This window comes from Mastigoproctus giganteus, chromosome 11 (genome assembly GCF_048544385.1).
Source record: "Mastigoproctus giganteus isolate SK-2022 chromosome 11, ASM4854438v1, whole genome shotgun sequence".
Lineage (NCBI taxonomy): Eukaryota > Metazoa > Arthropoda > Arachnida > Uropygi > Thelyphonidae > Mastigoproctus > Mastigoproctus giganteus.
This window is the reverse complement of record NC_143585.1, coordinates 33,418,514-33,438,407: the sequence shown is the minus strand read 5'-3', so window position 1 is coordinate 33,438,407 and position 19,894 is coordinate 33,418,514. Positions and strand designations below refer to the sequence as shown.

Genomic DNA, 19,894 nt, shown 5'->3' with positions numbered 1-19,894 from the left:
TGAGGTCACTGTAGTCAATGTTATGAAAGAAACAGCCTTTCTCTTTAACCTTGACAGCAGTAATCTCTTTAAGTACACCCCACATCAGTACATTGTGATCACTGCCACCCAGTGTTCATTTACCTGCAGATTCTTAATGCATGAAGAATTGCTGATGATAACCAGATCAAGAGTACTGCTTTTTCTTGTTGCCTCTTTAACATGATGCTGTTGAAAAAGTCATCCAATAAATCACAAAAGTCTTGCTAGTGTTGAGTGACCAATGCACAAATTCCAGTCAACATCGGGAAGGTTTAAATCCTCATTATAACACATTCTGATTTACTGGCCCACTCTATTTCTCTGTATAGATTTGCAGCCACTCATTAGGCTTATAGCTCACACCTACTCTCATTTTCATTTTCCCAGTGCTTACATCACACAAAACTGACTCCATTGCTGGACACCCATTCCATGTCAGCTGGATGCACTGCCTTAGATTTAATATGCTTCTTAGCTAAGCGCATAACCCCTTCTCCCCTCTTGTCCTGACAGTCCTTCCTGTATAAATTGTACTCCCCATATTCAAATTCAGCATCACAGATGTCTGAGTCTCTGATATGCCTACAATATGTGCATTTGATGACTCAATCAGTAGTTCAAATTCATCAAATTTATTTACAATGGCAACTAGCAATAGTGTACATTCAAGTACATATGCATCTGTTCTTACTCTTAATAACCCTAATACAGCTTATTCTACAAATATCTCAGTAGACCTTATAATCTCCTACACTTTGCTTTTTAGGCTGCTTTATGTTTCAATAGAAGCAGTGCCCAAATCACTTGCATCTCTGCCTGCAGCTCTAATTAATCTATTAGCCTGTATATCCCCCCCCTCACAAGCTAGGAGTTTTCCAACCTGGCTATCACTGCTTCGATAGCATCAGCAAATATTCTTACACCCCTTCTATTTAAGTCTATACCATCCCTGTAAAATCTCTCTCTCCTGTTAACAAGAACAAACCATGCTGAAAAAATTCTACCCCATAAGCCTTGCACATTCTCTCCAGGGTGGAATTGATTGACAAGGCTCTCAAACATGTACCCCTCCCATCATGTCTGGATAGAATTGTACACTGAAATTAAATCATACTTGTTAAACATGGTCATACCAGAATACAAATAGAAGTATGTACCACCCAATACCAACAGACAGTGTAGCAGCTGGTCTCCTGGAGTGACCATCTGATTATTCACCTAAACTGCAGGTGCATCTTAGGTGATGACTAGACTTGATGCATGCAAGCATGTGCAAAATACCAAGTACCTGAGAGCCCTGGTGTGTGTGTGTGTGTGTGTGTGTGTGTGCAAAAAAAAAAAAAAAAACTATAAAAATGTAAGGGGGAAAAATATAAAAATAGAATGCAAGCAGAGTGAAAATGAAGATTATGAATGAAGTAAATGTGTGTCACTTCCACCCCCACCTGACATCATGCAGCTACGCTGCCAGCACCATCTGGCGATCTGTATCGTGCTCCCTTGCATGGTATCTTTATTCCTCTTCCCCTGGCAGGGGGGAAGGGGATGGGTTCCTGTCTCCTCTTCTCCCCACTGATATTTTTGGGGCTGCCTTCCTTATCCCCATACTTTATATGTTCTCCCCCAGCCTTCAGGCTTCTTTCCTACTCTAACTTACCCAACCATCGTGCTTGCTTTTATAATCTAAATGAAACTTAACTTAGTGTCCAAATTTAACTCTACCCTAACTTTAAACATCAATTCAGCCTTAATCTAATTTCCAGTGCTTAATTTTTATTTATTTATTTTTTTATATAGGCCCTAGCCACTGAAATCTTAGGAAACTAGGTGGCAGGGCCTGCCAAAGTACTATTAAAAATCTACTGGGTACCTGACCTGCCTCCCTGTGTCAAAATGTGGACAATGTTGGGTCCCACTGGGGCCCAATGGCTAAATGGTCAGAGATACAACGGTACACAACACTACACACCCCATACACCTTTAAATCTCTGACCTTCACAGAGTTCTGTGTCACACGTACAAAGAATAAAACATGGAAATGGGGAGAACCCCTGGTGAAGTTAGACAACTAACACACTTTACTGTACCCAAGAGACATCCCACTGATTATACATGATGTGCGAGCCAAAAGTTTACAGACTAGGGCAATAAAATTAATTTAAACTTATGTTAATTACATATTGGCGTTATCTTGCTCAAAGTAATCCCATCTGAAGTTTACATATTGATCTCAAAGTTTCTTTCACTATTTGAAGCATCTCTGGAACTTCTGCTTTGCTTTGTGATACTATCCAATACTTTATGAGATTCAGCTCGCATTTCTACAATGTCTTCAAACCTTTGTACTTTTAATTAGATTTTCATATTTGGGTAGAAGTCACAGGCAGCAGGTCAGGAGAATAGTGAGGTTGTGGGATCATCAACATTTTGTTCCCAGTTAACAACTGTTGAACTAACAAAGCCATATGGATTGATGCATTGTCCTGATCAAAGAAAACAACCAGCATGCTCTTAATATTTGATATGATCTGCCTTGCTTTTTTTTGAATGTGAAGAAGATGGACCTTACCTGGGAGAGTTGGTGCTGCTGCTTTGTTTCTGGGTCATAACCACATATCCAGCATTCGTGCTTTCATTCCCTGTTATGACCCCAGAAAGGAAGTTTCTGTCCTTTCCAGCCTGCAGGTCCATGAAACCGGTTATGTTTCTGTTTGTCACTTGCCACAAATTTTGTAGCAATCTGCCTCAAGTTTCAATTTTCAGCTAAAATTTAAATGTGAGGCAGTTAAAATGCATTGGTGCATTGGAATGTTCATATGACAAGCCTAGAATATCACAAATATCTTTAACTATATGCCGTAAATCCTCATTCATGCCATGATGCACCAGCAAAAAAAAAAAAAAAAAACCCTTCTCATTTCACCCATCCATTTGCTCCAAAAGTTTGTCCACTTCTTCCTTGAATTTATTTAAGCTATCAACTTCCACAACGAAAATGAAAGTTTGTTCCAGCAATCAACTACCCACTGGTTAAAAGCAAATTTCTACACATCTATTCGACAACTGTCTTCCCTCAATTTGAATCTATGTCCCCTCAGGTTCTTAATATGAGCAAGAGGAAAGATCCCATCAGCACTGAGTCTGCTCAATCAATTTAAGGCCTAATACACCTCAATCAGATCACTTCACAGGTGCCTAGTCTCCAGATGCTTCAATTTGCAGATGTTGTTATTTGGTTTTTAGGAGCATTAGCAACTAAGGCCATATTGCTCCGGGGATGTGCGGTGGTCATTCCCTGACCTTTCCGCATCCTCCGTATTTGGTGGTGATGGGCTCGAACCCCGGTCTAATCAAGAAGCATGTGCTACACACTGGTGCTCCTTCCCACCTGGCTACGGAGGACCCCTTTGTTCCCCTCACCAGTCTTGTTGCCCTTCTCTGTACTCGTTCTAGCAATTCTACATCCTTCCTAAAATGAGGCCTCCAGATCTGTATACAGTACTCAAGGTGTGGCTTGACCTTTTATACAAGGGGATAATAACCTATTTATCCAGGCTAGCAAGATTTCTGTATATCTTTGACAAGACCCCATGATGACCTCATTGCTAAAAATACTCAACTGAAGTTTGTCCACCTTAGAAATGCAATCTGTATTCTACTCATAGCATCATCATAAAACATGTGTTGAAGCATTTCATAAGTCTTTGAAGTTGTTTTTCCAAGTTTGACAATTATTTGGTGCAAATTCACTGTTTCTTAATGTGAGCCATCTTACTTGGTTACAAAAATTGCAAGACACATTCAATAGAAACACACTCCTATTGGCACAGAACTCACCACACTAACTCACAATGAATAAGTTCAGCAATATCTGACAGCTCGCTGCTATAACACCTCCAATTCTCTTCTCCAATGGAGCCTTTCTGTCATGACCATTCTCAGCTTCGTGTTTGGGATTACAAAAATGCAAAATGGGATATTCTGCGACATTTCTATTCTTATTTGGATTACTGTTTTAAATCTTCTGACATCAATGTTTTTCTCAGGTCACGTCAATGAAATTATTCTTGTAGGGATGAAATCCTTTATTCCACACTCCTCCTTTATCTAACCCTTGGTTTTCCAATAAATGAGCTAAGGCTGTTCAAGATAAGAATGTTGCATACCACAACTGTCTTGCATTGAAATCTCCAGGTTCATTTTCTGCCTACACCAAAGCTCGCCACAATTGTAAAGCAATTATCAATCAGTGAAATCTAGATTGTGGATAAGCTAAGAGTATAAAACTTGCTTGTTTTCCCAATAGTAGTCAAGCATTCTGTTCTCTTGCCAAAGCTACTGGCTGCAACTTTCCCATCTGCACTCCCACCTCTGTTAGAAGTTTACTTCTTTGCATCAAATAAGTTGTTCACTTTCACTCTCGGCATCACTCCTAAACAGCTACTGACTGCATAAATCACAAATCTGCTTCACCTCCAAAACCTCTCTTAATTTACTAGATCCTCTCCAAAAGAGGGGTCATTTTAATTACCAATCCTTCATTTGCAAAGTCTCATTCAGCTTCTGCTGCATACATTTTCTACTGATATTTCATGGTTTGCCATTTTTACCATTCCTCTTCCATTTACCCCTTCTATTTCTGCTCTTTTTAACAACCTCCCATTACAAGTATACAGGGTGTCTCAAAAATATTGGTACAAACATTTAGGGGAGGTAGGTAACATCTAAAGGAATGTCAATCGCATAGGAATCCATAACCGGAAACATCACCGTAAGTCGGTACACGGCGTTGTTCATCAGTTTGCGAGAGGGAAAATTTCTGGTTTACTCATTCAAGCAGTAGTCGCCGCATGAAGAGCATGCATCGATATACGAACTGTGAGCTGGCAGACATGCACCTAGTGTACGGATTAGCAGAGGGCAATGGACGAGCCGCTCAATGAATTTATGGAGAATGTTTCCCAGACAGACATGTACCAGACCACCGTTTGTTTGCGCGTGTGCATCAAAATTAGTGTGATTATGGGTCATTTAGAGGTAACAGGAGTAGTGCAGGTAGACCACGTTCAACACAAACTCCCGCCATGGAAGAAAGTGTGTTGAATGCCGTCCAGAATAATCCTACTACCAGCACACGTGCCGTTGCCTCTGCCTTAGGAGTGTGACTGCTTAGTCGGCCCATACCTGTTACCACCCCGCATGAACTCCGCTAAATATCGGATCTTTCTTGAACAAGTTCTACCACGGTTACTTGACGATGTTCCAGCAAATGTGAGACACAACATTTGGTTTCAACATGACGGGGCGCCTGCCCATTATGGAAGGTGTGTTCGTGACCATTTGAACAGGCGTTTTGGGCGTCGATGGATTGGCCGTGGTGGACCTGTTGCCTGGCCCCCACGCTCACCTAATTCATCGAGCCTTGATTTCTTTCTGTGGGGGGGGCCTCAAATCTATTGTGTATGAATTGTCTGTGGAGATGGAAATGGATCTCGTGGCAAGACTCGTCTGCGCTGCTGCTACTGTCAAAGAAACTCCAGGTGTGTTCGACCGGGTCCGCCAATCCATGCTGCGTTGGTGTCACGCATGCATCGCGTCTCATGGTGGAACCTTCGAGCATCTGTTGTAACATCATGAAATGCATCCATCTCGTACTCCATTGTTAATATTAAATCAAATAAATGTTTGCCACTAATTACTGTCTTGTGTCATTTCTGCTTCTTGTGCCTCTGCTACTACTGTCCCGTGACGTTTCCGGTTATGGGTTCCTATGCGATTCACATTCCTTTAGGTGTTACCTACCCCCTAAACGTTTGTACCAATATTTTTGAGTCACCCTGTATATTGAAAATTAGAAAATTACAACATATAGAAATTCTAGTTTACTGTCAACAGAAAGTATCTTCTGTATTCTCAACCTTTTACCCACATATGGTAACATGATTTCCATGACGTTTCATGTTTGGGATAACCATTAAAAAAAAAATAATTGAATTAAAGGCTAGAGAAATATATGCAGCTTAGATTATAATTAAATATGACACTGTACTATACAGAGCATTTTTTATGAGATCAAGGTGGCATACTTTACAACATGTACCTTTAAAATTAAATCGATTAACCCTGTGTCACTCATTTCCTAAACAGAGCAAATACACTTGCATGGCATGTGTGAGACAACTTTTTTTTTTGTTTTAATCATAAAAAAATTAATTTTTAGCTTTTTCTTTTTTACTGAATGGAAAATTGTGTTTATTGATTAATTTGCTAAACTGAAATCAAAGAAACCAAATTTTTTATTGTATTTCTCAGAATTTAAGGTCATTCATACCCTGAATTGAAACACAGATGCTTACATGGTCTGCCAGACCAGATTCCACATTTTTTATGGAGTCCTTTCTCCATTAGCACTTTCTCTATTTCCCCAAAATAGTGAATAGCACTATTCTGGGGGAACAGAGTACATCTCTGGGAGAAGGTTAAGTATAAATATACAGAGCATTATAGCAAACAGATGCTGAGTGAACTGTTCTATAGTGGGAACAACTGTATTATGTTTAATTATAAATAATAACCCAATACAGAATAAAATACATTGCAGAACCAGTCCAAGTTTGAGGACATTAAGTGGATATACACTGAAAGGACAGATTTCATGGGATACCTGGTTTCTGGGTAACGTGATGCTGTCACTCCTCTCGTTAGTGGACAAATCCACCGCTTGGCAGGTATATAAGTACACTGCATCACCACATTCAAGTAGACGGTGATTCGATGTCAGTATGAATGAACGTTGAGTTAAACCAACTTTGAAAGAGGGATGATAGTGGGTACCCGACGAATAGGTCACTCTATCGCGGAGGTGGTACAGAAATTGCACTATCCCCATTCAACAGTATCAAGAGTGTATCGGGAATATGCCATTTCTGGAATAACATCTCATTGTGGGTAGAGAAAGGTGGTGGATGAATGTGGCCATTGTTGATGTCTGTCTTGCATGGTTTCAGCCAACCGGAAAGCAACAGTGGCACAAATCACCGCTGACTTCAACGAGGGAGGTGCCAGAAACGTCTCCACCAAGACCATCAGGTGACCATTAGCCACAACAGGTTATGGGAGATGCTGACTCACCAGAGTCCCATTGCTAACATTATGACACAGGACTCTATGTCTCAAATGGGTGAAAGAACATCGGCACTGGACCTTGGATGATTGGAGACGAGCCTCTTGGTCCAATGAGTCCTATTTCCAGTTATTTCAAGCAGATGGGAGGATGTGCTGTTTCTGCCAGATAGGCAGAAACAGCACAAAGCTATGCACCCGTCATATCAACAAGGAACTGTTCGGGCAGGTGGACGGTCGGTAATGGTCTAGGACGTGACCAACTGGCACACGTTGGGACCTCTGGTATGTCTAGATGCATCTCTGAATGGTACAGGTTATGTGTCCATCCTTGCAGACCATCTGCATCCCTTCATGTTCATTGTGTCATACTGAATGGGAAAAACAAAATTTTAGAGCACCTTAAAATGTTGCAAATCTGTGTTTGCTAGATTCCACACTATTTAACACCTGATCAGAAACAAAACTACATGAAAGTGTGAACAGGAATGGTAACTAATGGTAATGGTAATGCTAATCTTCATCATACTGTACAAAGTTGTAATAATTTATTCTTTTCCTATCATTTAAGCTAATGGAAGCAATATTCACAATGACAAAGTGTGATTTCTTAAAACTGAGTACCAGTTCATTTACAAAGCATATGCTAAGCTGGGTAATATTTGTGTACAGAGAAGGGAATCAAAAGTTAGAGCCTTTTCTTCCAATAGAATGAATACACTACTTTCTGCAATACTCTGATATTCCTTCAAGTATATTGCATATTGTAATATTATAAAAATAAAAAGAACATAAAAAAAAATGTTTTTCTTCATACAATTAAATCACATTTATTAAAATATTACAAACAGTTTTTACACACCTGTCATGCATAATGTATATAAAGAACTTTCTTCAACAGGATAACTGATATGAATAGGTGGATCCTTAACTTCGGTAGGAGTTAATTCATTTCCAAGGTTTACTTCAAGATCACCATCATACATAATCTGATTAAGTAATAAAACACATTTAATGAAAATAACAAGAAGAAAATATAAGAAGAATTTAAAATAGCATAAAATTTATATAAAGTATAAAATATAATTTATATATATTTATAATAATTTTAACAATATATTTTAAATAATATAACATTTTTAACAATATAAATTTTATAATATATATATTTCTAATAAATATAATTTGTTATATTTATTAAATCCATATCTCATCACCAGTCACACTATGAGACAGAAATTCTTCACAGCAGCTGTCTGGAATGTTAGCTTGAGTGTGAACAGGAATGTTACCATTCCTGTTCACACTTTCATGTAGTTTTGTTTCTGATCAGGTGTTAAATAGTGTGGAATCTAGCAAACACAGATTTGCAACATTTTAAGGTGCTCTAAAACAATTCTTCCGATGCTGTGTGATTCTCTTGCCTTCATCCAGAACCTCCTGGGCCTTTCCAATTTGCTGTGGAGCAGGACAGTCCTCAGCTGTGTAGGCTGCGAGTCATCAGCCAGAGATCCCTGACCTTTAATATACCAGTCACTTAAGTTGCAGTTTTCTTCAAACACTTGTCTCTGTAAAGCTCTAAAATTTTTCTCATAGTCTCTGTAGCACTCACACCATAGTATATAATAAAACACTGCCTAATCTTCAAATCTTCCATTATGCAACTCACAAAATGGTTCACACTTACAGCACATATCTTAAGGCTGCTTTGAAAGTAAAGACCACGTGTCAAAACTTGCAAATGTATCAGGGTATCCTTCGCCACACACTCTCCTGCCATCTATTAGGCAGTTTGCTGAAACTTTGGTGGTTGTATAGTGACATAACACTAATTAATGATCTTCTTCGTCTTTTCCCACGTTATATGGGGTCGGCATTCAATGTTCCCAATTCACACTTTACATCTTCTTCTTCTCCTCTAGTTGGATTAACTTCTTAACTGGAACACATCTATTGGTTTTGGCATAGTTTTTACGACCGGATGCCCTTCCTGACGTCAACCCTCACCATTTATCTGGGCTTGGGATTTAAGCTGCCGATCTACTAAACCTGCCTCAGCCATATAAATGGAGTAGCTCTTATTCAGTGATGAAGCTTTCCTCGTGATGTCACAATTTAATAATTTTACGCAATTTATGTCTAATTTCTAGTCACCACTGAACAAGCAGGTGGCACTGCTGTAGTTCTTTTATCTCCTGGAAACATCCAAATGGCTGACTCGGTAGGATTACTGTGACCTTGAAAATACCAATAATGTATAACTCAGCAACATGTGAGTATTTTAAATACAATTTGGTATCCTGAAAACTTCTACATCAAAGCTATCAGGTAGCACAACTATTCAACAAAGAATTCCCAGTGGCTGATTATAGTTCCTTAAAAATTTAATGGCCTTGAAATTTCCTATGTTTTCTTATGTCCGAACATAATAATGATAGCCATTTTAAAAAGGTTCACAGTTTGAAAAATAAAACCACCTTTAGGTCCCAAATCTTAATCTATCACTCACCCACACTTATTTTATCTAAAATATAACTTCTTTTTGAGCAATACTCCCGAAAACCTTCTTTATTAATTAATTTTAATAGTGCACTAATTTAGCTAGCATACAGCTGATGCCACCAGGTAATGGAAAAATGAGTAATTACCAATATTTTACCCTTTTGGCAATATACATTCCAAGCTCTTTGAAAGCACCTTTAATTAGACACTGCTGACATGTTTAAGTGTGCCTGTCTCTTTGGGATTAATATTATTATTGTATTATGAATTTATTTATTTTTGTTGCTGTACTGGGCATATAAGTCTTTAAGCTTGCTTTTAATTTCATGACTTAAATCAACAGCTTTTTTCTATTACAATTGACATCTAGTTCATGTGATGATATTACTATTTTAATTTACAGTAGACGACATGTGATTTAAATATCTTTCATATGTATAAGTATAGTACACTAATTAAATGATCAGCCTCTGTAATTTAACCACACTACCTGACTCTGTTTATCCCAAAATCAATAGAGACATTTTAATGACATAACAGGCTTGGTTATTCTCTCCACTTACAGATCAACCTTGACATATAAATTACCTTAAGTAGAGAATTCAAGATCCTTACTCCCTTGTAAACACACAAAAAAATAAAACAAATAAAAAAAAGCTTATTTTCAAGTTCTCACTTATGCAACGGTGTGCATAGTACTGAATACAATTGAGGAAAGAATTTCAGAACAGATGTGTGGAATTTTGCCTTTAACCAGTGGGTGGTTGATTGCTGGAACAAACTTCCATCTGTTGTTATCAACTTCCAGATGGAAGTTGATAGAATTTAATGTTTGGCCATTTTCATACATCGTTATTAGTTTAATTTTCTGATCCAAATCGATGGCTTTCCTTTTGTTGGTAGATTTACTAGTAGTGCTGTCACTTATTCTCTTAGTCGACACCATGATAATGGTCAAAATGAAATTTTCTGAAAAGAACTTCACAGGGTTAAGGGTCACTATTATATATTATTATTATTATTATTATTATTAATATCCATATGATGCAAGGAAGCCTGAGGCTTATGCTGCACCAGGAAAAAAAAAAAAAAAAACAGTTCCCGAGTAACCCTGAGAGAGAGAGAGAGAGAGAGAGAGAGAGAGAGAGAGAGAGAGAGAGAGAGAGAGAGAGAGAGAGAGAGTGTGTGTCAAAATTAGAAGGGAATCACCAAGAAAGAGAAGAATGATGATATCCAGCTCAGGACCCTGGGTGTGCCAAGCCCATACTCACCAGATGTGAGCCCCCGGGGTTAAATATAAGGGACACAGGATCACTATTATATATAAGGGTCACAGGATCACTATTATCACCTCACGCGAACTCGCATTTTACTAAAGCACATTTCGAGAAGGTCACTACATTTAAACAATTTGCACCTTCCGGGTTACTGGGCTTTTCTGTTCGTGCATCTAATTATAAACGGGTAGTAAACTCTATCTTATTGCATTTGCAATAATACCGATAGCTGGAATTGTGAGTTTTTACGTTATTATGGTGAAATGTGTCCCCTTCACTGAAATCTTCAATCATATATATATATATATATATATATATATAAAAAAAAAAAACCATAAATGAAGTGTAAGAATCTTCTCTTCTTTCCTATTTTTTTGCTTGTTACTCTGTATCTCACTTGTGCAATTCGTGCGTGCCATGATCGTCATTATTGATTGCTTATTTTATTTATTTATTATTTTTCTTAAAATTTGCGTAAATCTGTAGGTGCGTAAGTCGGAGACTTACTGTATCGAAAAATGTTCAGCAACCTACGTAAAAAATATGGCGATAGATAAAAAAACTTACCACGTACTATTTGTGTGTTCAATACGATACGGCCCTTTATTTTTTTACGATGTCGATTTTAAATCTAATAGCTTTCCTTTATTTTTTACAATGTTGCATATGGTTTGGTCACCAACATTATAATGGTTCCTTTAGAGATTTAACGGATGCACCGTTTTCAAACTTTTGAATAATTTTAAGTTTTTGTTTAACTGAAAAAGCAATGCTTTTGCATTTACCCATCATTTTCGCGATTTCTAAAAAAAAAAAAAAAAAAATAAATAACTATAAAAAAATTCTGACATCGATGACATAAATAACGAAACAAAATTTGTCCTTTTTGGGCTGCAACGGAACACAACAATCGACGCAACGCACTAAAACAAACTAAACACTGTCTCTTTTTTTTGAGCGGCGGTTGTGACGACAGCGGGGATTGCAAGATAATAGGTACACTAATCTCCCAATGACGACTTATAATGCCACTTATTTACGACTTGCAAAATATCTGTTTATACCTATTCTAATTATTACTTGAACTTTTTGATTTCTGGTTGATTTTTTTTTTAATTTGGAGTGTCCCGGTTAATCCGATCCCGATTAATCGAGAGTCTGCTGTATTCACTTCTAGCCAAACACTAACGGAGGCCAATGAATACTAGTATACTGACAAATTTTATTTTAGATTCCTCCTTTAAAACAATAACTAATTTAATCAGTTTAAAAGCCAATATAATTGATATTTAACCAAATTTGGAATATTTGATCTTATTCAAAGTGAGTAAATGACTAACACTCTTTAAACAGTTATGATCCAAAATGAAAACTTGATTTAGAATCATAACTGTGATCACACCACAAAATGATGCCAATTTTATTTCTTTTTCTATAGACAGAAATTCTTGCATGTGTGTGAGAGTGAGAAAGAAAATACCTTTATATGTAGTAGGCTGTCTTCATTGCAGAAGCAATGTTTTAATGATAAATTTAACAGTATACGTGACTTTTTTTTTTTACAGTTTTATACAGAGTAAACTATATTTTTTTTAACTCATGCAAAAATAATTCATTTGCATGACAGTTAAATCACATATCTTACCTCCATAACGTGTGGTGGGACTTCATCAATAACATCAGGTACAACTTCGTGCTCCTCCATGAGATCTATTATTCTCGAGCTCACACCTTTTGTGGTACTAATTAAAATAAATTTAAATTACATATTTAAATCGGATATATGAATTATATGTTAAATAAATTACAGAATTAAATCAGATATAACAAATTTAAATTAGACAGAATAAATGTGAACCTTGTACAACACCAATGGGTGACACCTTATGTGACATTTATTTGTCCCTATATTAAAGTAGCCATTTATGCCACACCATTTCAATTTACACAAAAGTCACTCATGCAGAACTGTTTAAAAGATCTGTTAATGTCTAGCAAATATTTAAATAATGCTAAAATGTTAAAAATAGCATCTGTATCCAGACTAGCATTAGCATTAGTAGATGCATTTGATGCAAGAAAACAAGCTTATGCAGCATCAGCCAAAAAAAAAAAAATAAATAAATAAATAAAAAATAACCACTTCCACTTCACCCCTCTGTTCGTTCGAAATACCTCTCCAGCTGAGTCTTAAACTTATTTAGGCTATCAACTTCCACGACAAGGGATGGAAGTCTATTCCACCAACCAACCACCCGCTGGCTAAAGGCAAATTTCCTCACGTCTATCCTACATCTGTGTTTTCTCAATTTGAATTTATGCCCTCTCAGGTGATTATTCTGAGCAAGAGGAAGAATCCCATCAGCACTGAGCATGCTCAAACCATTCAAGGCTTTATACACATCCATCAGATCACCTCACTGGTGCCTAGTCCCCAGACACTGTAATTTGCAAAACTTAAGCCTTTCTTCGTAAGAGCACCCCTTTGTTCCATTCACTAATCTTGTTGCCCTTCTCTGTACTCGTTCCAGCATCTCTACATCCTTCTTGAAATGAGGCCTCCAGGCCTGTATACAGTACTCTAGGTGTGGCCTGACCATTGCCTTATACAAGGGAATAATCACCTCCCTATCCCTGCTAGAAAAATTCCTATATATCATTGACAATACACCATGAGCTACTCTTGCAGCCCGTCTGCACTACTCAGAAAACTTCATATCTGCCTGCACAACCACCCCCAGGTCCCTTTCATTCTCTATCACTGTCAGTGTAGTACCACAGAGTTGATACGTTGCTCTGGGGTTGCTGTTTCCCATATGTAGTACTTTACATTTGTCAATGTTAAACTTCATTTGCCACCTCTCAGCCCATCTGCTCAACCTTTCCAGATCCTGTTGCAGTACCATAGTGTCAGTAGTGTCCTTGACAACCCTGCCAACCTTCGTATTGTCTGCAAACTTGGACATTAAGCTTGATATACCATCATCAATATCATTTATAAATACAGAAAACAATAATGGACCCAATACTGAACCCTGAGGGACTCCACTAATAACATTAGTCCACGATGAGTAGTGTCCATTGATTACCACTCTCTGTCTTCTCTCCCTCAACCACCCCTTTATCCATAGCAGCAATTTGCCTCCAATGCCACACTGCTCCAATTTGTGCAGCAGTCTTCCATGTGCAACAGTATCAAAAGCCTTTCTAAGATCCAAGTATATAATATCAAAGTTATTCCCTGCATCCAGTTCTTTTGTGACTGCATCACAGTATCCAATCAAATTGGTCAGGCAAGACTTCCCCTTAACAAAACCATGCTGTGTCTGAGCTATAACTGAAGTCTTGTCTAGATGATCCTGCAGTGCTTCTTTAACCAGTGCCTCCATTAATTTTCCAGGAACAGAAGTTAAACTAACAGGTCTATAATTACTTGTGTCACCTTTTGATCCTCCTTTGTGAATTGGGGTCACATTTGCACATCTCCAGTCCATGGGTACTTCCCCTGAGTCGAAGGAAGCTCTCATAATTATGGCTAAGGGTTTGCTTACTTCCTTTGCTGCCTCCTTTAATATAACTGGATAGATCCCATCCACCCCAGGTGCCTTTCTTGTATTTATCTTCAACAATTTCTCCTCCACTTTACTCTTAGAGATTACATGAATCTGTAGCTTACTGCCAGAGTTGGATCCACTTCTGGCATTCCCCTCGCTGAATAACTCCTCATATGTGAATGTCGATGCAAAATATTCATTCAGTTTGTTAGCTACCTGAGCAGGATCATCAACAGTTGACCCATCGATATCAAGTGGACCAATCTGATTCATCCCCTTCCTTCTAGAGTTTACATAAGTAAAGAACTCTTTGCTGTTTTTCTTTGCATCCCTTGCCAAAGATTTCTCGTAGTCTGCCTTCGCCTGCCTAACCTCCTTTGTAACTTGGTTACAGACCAACTTGTATCTATCATAGGCTTCTGTGTCACGTGTTAATTTGTATGTATCCCATGCATTTTTCTTCTCTGCCATATGTCTCATTAGTTCATCTGACATCCACTTAGGCCTAAACCTTGAACAATATTTCTTAGTTGGTATGTAAAGCCTAGTAGCTTCAAAGATAAGTTCTTTGAATGCTTCCCATTTTGAATTTGCTGTTGGTAACATCATCAGTTAGTCCCACTGTATAGAATTTAAATACTGTCTCTGTCCATCGTACGAAAGCAATAACCCTTCCTTTTACCCCTAATGGTAGTTACCTCTTTGAATAAATCCCACTTCAGCACACTGTGATCACTGCCACCTAGTGGTTCATTTACCTGCAGATTTTTAATGCATGAAGAATCACTACTGATAATCAAATCAAGAGTATTACTCCCTCTAGTTGCCTCCCGAACATGCTGATGTAGAAAACAATCATCCAATAAATCCACAAAAGCCTTGCTACTGTGTGAGTGACCAGCCCCCAAATTCCAGTCAATATCTGGGAAATTAAAATCCCCCCATTATAAGACTCTCTGATTTACTGGCCCACTCTATTTCCCTGTACAGTTTCTTATTATACTCATCAGAGTCATTAGGCCTATAGCACACTCCTACTCTCAATTTTGATCTCCCAATGCTTATGTCACACCAAACTGACTCGACACTGCACTGTCCAGCAATGTCGACTGGCTTCACTTCCTTGGATTTTATGTATTTCTTAACTAATAGCATAACCCCTCCTCCCTTCCTATCCTGTCTGTACACATTGTACTCCCCAAATTCCAGTTCTGCATTCCTTATATCTCTGTGACACCACGTCTCTGAAATCCCCACAATATCTGCCTTTGATGTTTTGAGCAATACCTCAAATTCATCAAATTTATTTACTAAACTCCTAGCATTGGTGTATACACAAGTATACATGCACCTGTTCTTTTTCTTAGCTACCCTAACACAACCTATGTGTTTATTTGTACCCCAATGATTCCCAGCAGTCTCTGAAATATCCTGCATCTTATTTTCCAGGCTGCGGCTCATTCCAATAGAAGCAGTGCAAGAATCACTTTCACCTCTGCCAGTGGCTACTGTTAATCTATTAGTCCTTGTATCCCCCCAATCTAGCAGTTTCCAACCCACCTAACACTGCCTCGATAGCATCAGCAAACATTCTTGCACCCTTTCTATTTAAGTGTATCCCATCCCTGTAGAAGCAGTCTCTCCTGTTAACAAGTACAGACCAGGCTGAAAAAAATTCTATCCCTTGAGCCTTGCACAATCTTTCCAGGGCCGAATTGATCGACAGGGCTCTCATCATATACTCCCTCCTATCGTGTCTGGGCAGATGAAAATCTCAAAGCAAATCACAAATGATGTGCTACATAAAATGTATTTGTATGTTCAGCATGGCATGAGGTTTACAAAAGTGATTGCCTATTGCTTCGAACATGATGGATGTTGCCTTGAATGATGCAATGAATGAAGCATTGCATGCTTCTTCCTCTAATAATCAAGAACAGTGCAATAACAGTGAAGAACGTTTTGAGAATGTGTCATAACATAAACTTAGAGGGAAGTGTGTTTTGAAGACCATGCTGGAATGGATGTAGACACTGTGTGTTTCAATGTAGATATACTAATAAAGAAGATGAACTCACTGCAGATGTAATGGAACCTAAAATTTGTAGTGATGAAGAAAAGGAACCTAGAGGAGTTGAGCATGAAGTTTCACTGATGGACATTTGTCAAGGATTAGAACTTGTACATTGTTTATTTCAACACAGCCTAACTATTAAGGTGAATTAACCACTATCATGCACCTCCAAAAAATTCCTCTATCTAGGTAAGCCCACACACACACACACAATTTAATCTTACTGCACCAGACAATCAATGCAAAATGTACAATATTCATTTTCTTTTTTTAACCTTCCATCACTCGCATCCTCAATTTAACAATGACTGAGCAAGAAGCAAGAGAAAGAATGTTGATGGCATTCTTCCTCTTGTTCTGACTACACATGGGGGGCATATATTCAAATAGCGAAAGGATGGTTGCAGGACAGATGTGCAGAAGTTTTCCTTCAGCCAGTGGGTAACTGATTGTTAGAACAAATTTCCATCTGTTGCAGAAGTTGATAGTTTGAATAAATTCAAAGAACTAGAAAAACTATTGGAGGGGATGGGCAGGTGATGTGGGAAGTTTTTTTTTTTTTTTTTTTGGCTGATGCTGAATAAGCTTTATTTCTTGCATCATTTGATACTATTAAAACTAAAGACACTTGTGTGGCATCTGTGAGATAACCTTTGTGTTTTAATTATAAAAAAAAATATTTTTGCTTTTTTAGTGAACTGAAAAATAGTGATCTGTTAATCTCGATTTACTAAAATAAACTAAAAAAAATATCAAATGAAAACAAATGAGAGAAAACCAATAATAATAAAATTTTTATTGTATTTTTTAGAATATGAGGTCACAGAATCAGTTTGGACTGAACTCCAGATAATCATGTGGCAGCTCACAAAAGTAACATGAACACCAGTATTTTTGTCAGCTGTTCATATTTAGTCATCAAAACAAAAAGCTCTACAACAAAACTGGAAACCTGTCACTGGCTTCTCACAGAGACCATGTGGAATCGAACAGAAGAAATGCATTTGCTTGCCCGGCATCTGTTAAACACCAAACAAAAAAATTACGTCGCAAAATAAATTAAGGAAAACAGAAAATACTATATAACCAGTATTGGTTATTGGTGGGCAGAGGTACTTGAGAGAATCTGATTTCATTAAAAAAAAAAAAAAAGTCAGAAAAAGTTTAGGTGGCACCTGTCAAACACCATACCAGCAACAGAAGGTAAATATTGTGGTACATATTCTGAATTATCTTATACTATATTGTATTAGTAGAAGTACATTAAATGTCACACTTTCTTTTTGCTAATTTTATTTACTATAAATATAATAATCCTTGCAATATAAAACATTTTTTTCATTCCCCTGTAGGGAAGAGGACAACATGAAGGGCTTCATCAGTAATATATATTAGTTAAGTAAAGTAACAAACAATACTGGATCAATACATGGGAGAAGTGGGATCAATATAAATTAGTATTAATATGCGAGTTAAGTGTTGAGCAAGACAGGCTGCTTTTGCATTCCAAATCTTAAATTATATAACTTACAGCAGAATACTAAACTGAATCCAAAACATCATCTTAGTATTAATAGAGGCAATGATGCAAGAAAGAAAGCTCACACAGCATCAAAAAAAAAAAAAAAAAACACAACCCATTTCACCTATCAATTTCCTCCAATACTTTGTCTAGTCCTTCCTTGAATTTATTCAAACTATCCACTTCACAACAACAGATAGAAGCTAGTTCCAGCAATCAACCACACATTGGCTGAAGGCAAACTTCAGCACATCTATTCTCCAACCACCTTTCCTCAATTTGAATTTATGCTCCCTTGTGCATAGTCTGAGTAAGAAAAAGAATCCCATCAGCGAGCGTGCGTGCACAATGGGGGGTTTAATGGTGCATGAGCTGCTGGGGCTATGGTGCACCATCCCATCAGCACTGAGTTTGGGCAAGCCATTCAAAGTCTTAAACACCCTGAATCAGATCACATCGCAGAAACCTAGTCTCCACAGACTGCAATTTGCAGAAGTGAAGTTTTCTTGCTAAGAGCATCCCTTTGTTCCCCCTCATCAACGTTGTTGCCCTTCACTACAACAATTTCAGCAGCTCTATATCCTTCCTAAATTGAAATCTGACCATATAATGGGATAATCACCTCATTATCCCTGCTAGCAAAATTCCTGTATATCATTAACAAAACCCGATGAGCTGTCCTGGAAGGCTATCTGCACTGCTCAGGGAACTTCATATTAGATTGCATAATTACCATCAGGATCTTTTCATTTTTTACTATGCTGAGTGTAGTACCATAGAGATCATCTATTACTCTGAGAACACAGCTATCCACATACAGTGACTTGAATTTATCAATGTTAAACTTCAACTGCCATTTCTCAGCCCATCTGCCTAATTTTTCTAATCTTGTTGCAAGTAGCATAACTTCATTACTGTCAGTCAGTCACCACCCTGCCACTTTCATCATCAAACTTTCATCTGCAAACTTTGACATTAAGCCTGATATACCTTCATAAACATCATTAATAAATATAAATATTGAAAACAAAAATTGGCTCAGCACTAAACTCTGGGGTACTTCACTAATAACATCAGTTAACAAAGAACAGTGTCCATTGATAACCACTCAATCTTCTTCCACTCAACCGTCCCTTTATCCAAAGCAGTCACTTTCCCTTTATGCCACACTATCAATTTATACAGTAGTCTTATGTGCAAGTATCAAAAGCTTTCCTGAAATCAAAGTATATGATATCAAAATTTTTTTTTGCATCCAGTTGCTTTGTCATTGCATTACACTACCCAATCAGATTACACAGACAAGACTGCCCCTTAAAAAAATGTATTCTGTCACTGCAGTATAATTGTATTTCTGTCAAGGTGGTCCTGCACAACTACTTTAACCAGGAAAATAAAACTACATTATTTTCCCTGAAAAAGATGTTAAGCCAACAGGTCTGTAATAATTCATCATGTCACCTTTTGATTCCCATTGTGAACTGGGGATACATTTGCACATCTCCAGTCCACAGAGACCTCCCATGAATCCAAAGATTCTCTTATAAATATGGCTAAGGGTTTGCTTACCTCCTTTGCTGCCTACCTTAATATAACTAGATAAATCCCACTACCCAAGTTCCTTTTTCAAGTTTAACTTCAACAATTAGGTCTCACAGGAGCTAGTTATTGTCGGCGACCCTACTGTCAGGGAGACGGGAAATATATTATGCAAAAAAGGATAGGTGGAACAGGACCAGGGTACGTCTTCCAGGGAAAAAAGTTGATGACGTTCTAAGGCAGATATCATCTTTTAAAGGCAAAAAAGGTTGTTGTGCATGTT

The 19,894-nt window shown here is 37.8% G+C and overlaps 1 protein-coding gene across 3 annotated transcripts in view; it reads right to left on the bottom strand.

Moving 5' to 3' along the window:
* Positions 1 to 19,894, bottom strand: part of LOC150077876 (protein D3-like) — a 94,820-nt gene that overhangs the window by 12,550 nt on the left and 62,376 nt on the right. For all 3 annotated transcript variants that reach the window (XM_090385430.1, XM_090385431.1, XM_090385432.1), the window contains 2 exons: positions 12,568 to 12,664; positions 8,006 to 8,132 (listed from right to left, as the gene is read on the bottom strand). In XM_090385430.1, the coding sequence (XP_090241556.1) occupies positions 8,006 to 8,132; positions 12,568 to 12,664 (224 nt within the window). The remainder of the gene's footprint in view (positions 1 to 8,005; positions 8,133 to 12,567; positions 12,665 to 19,894) is intronic.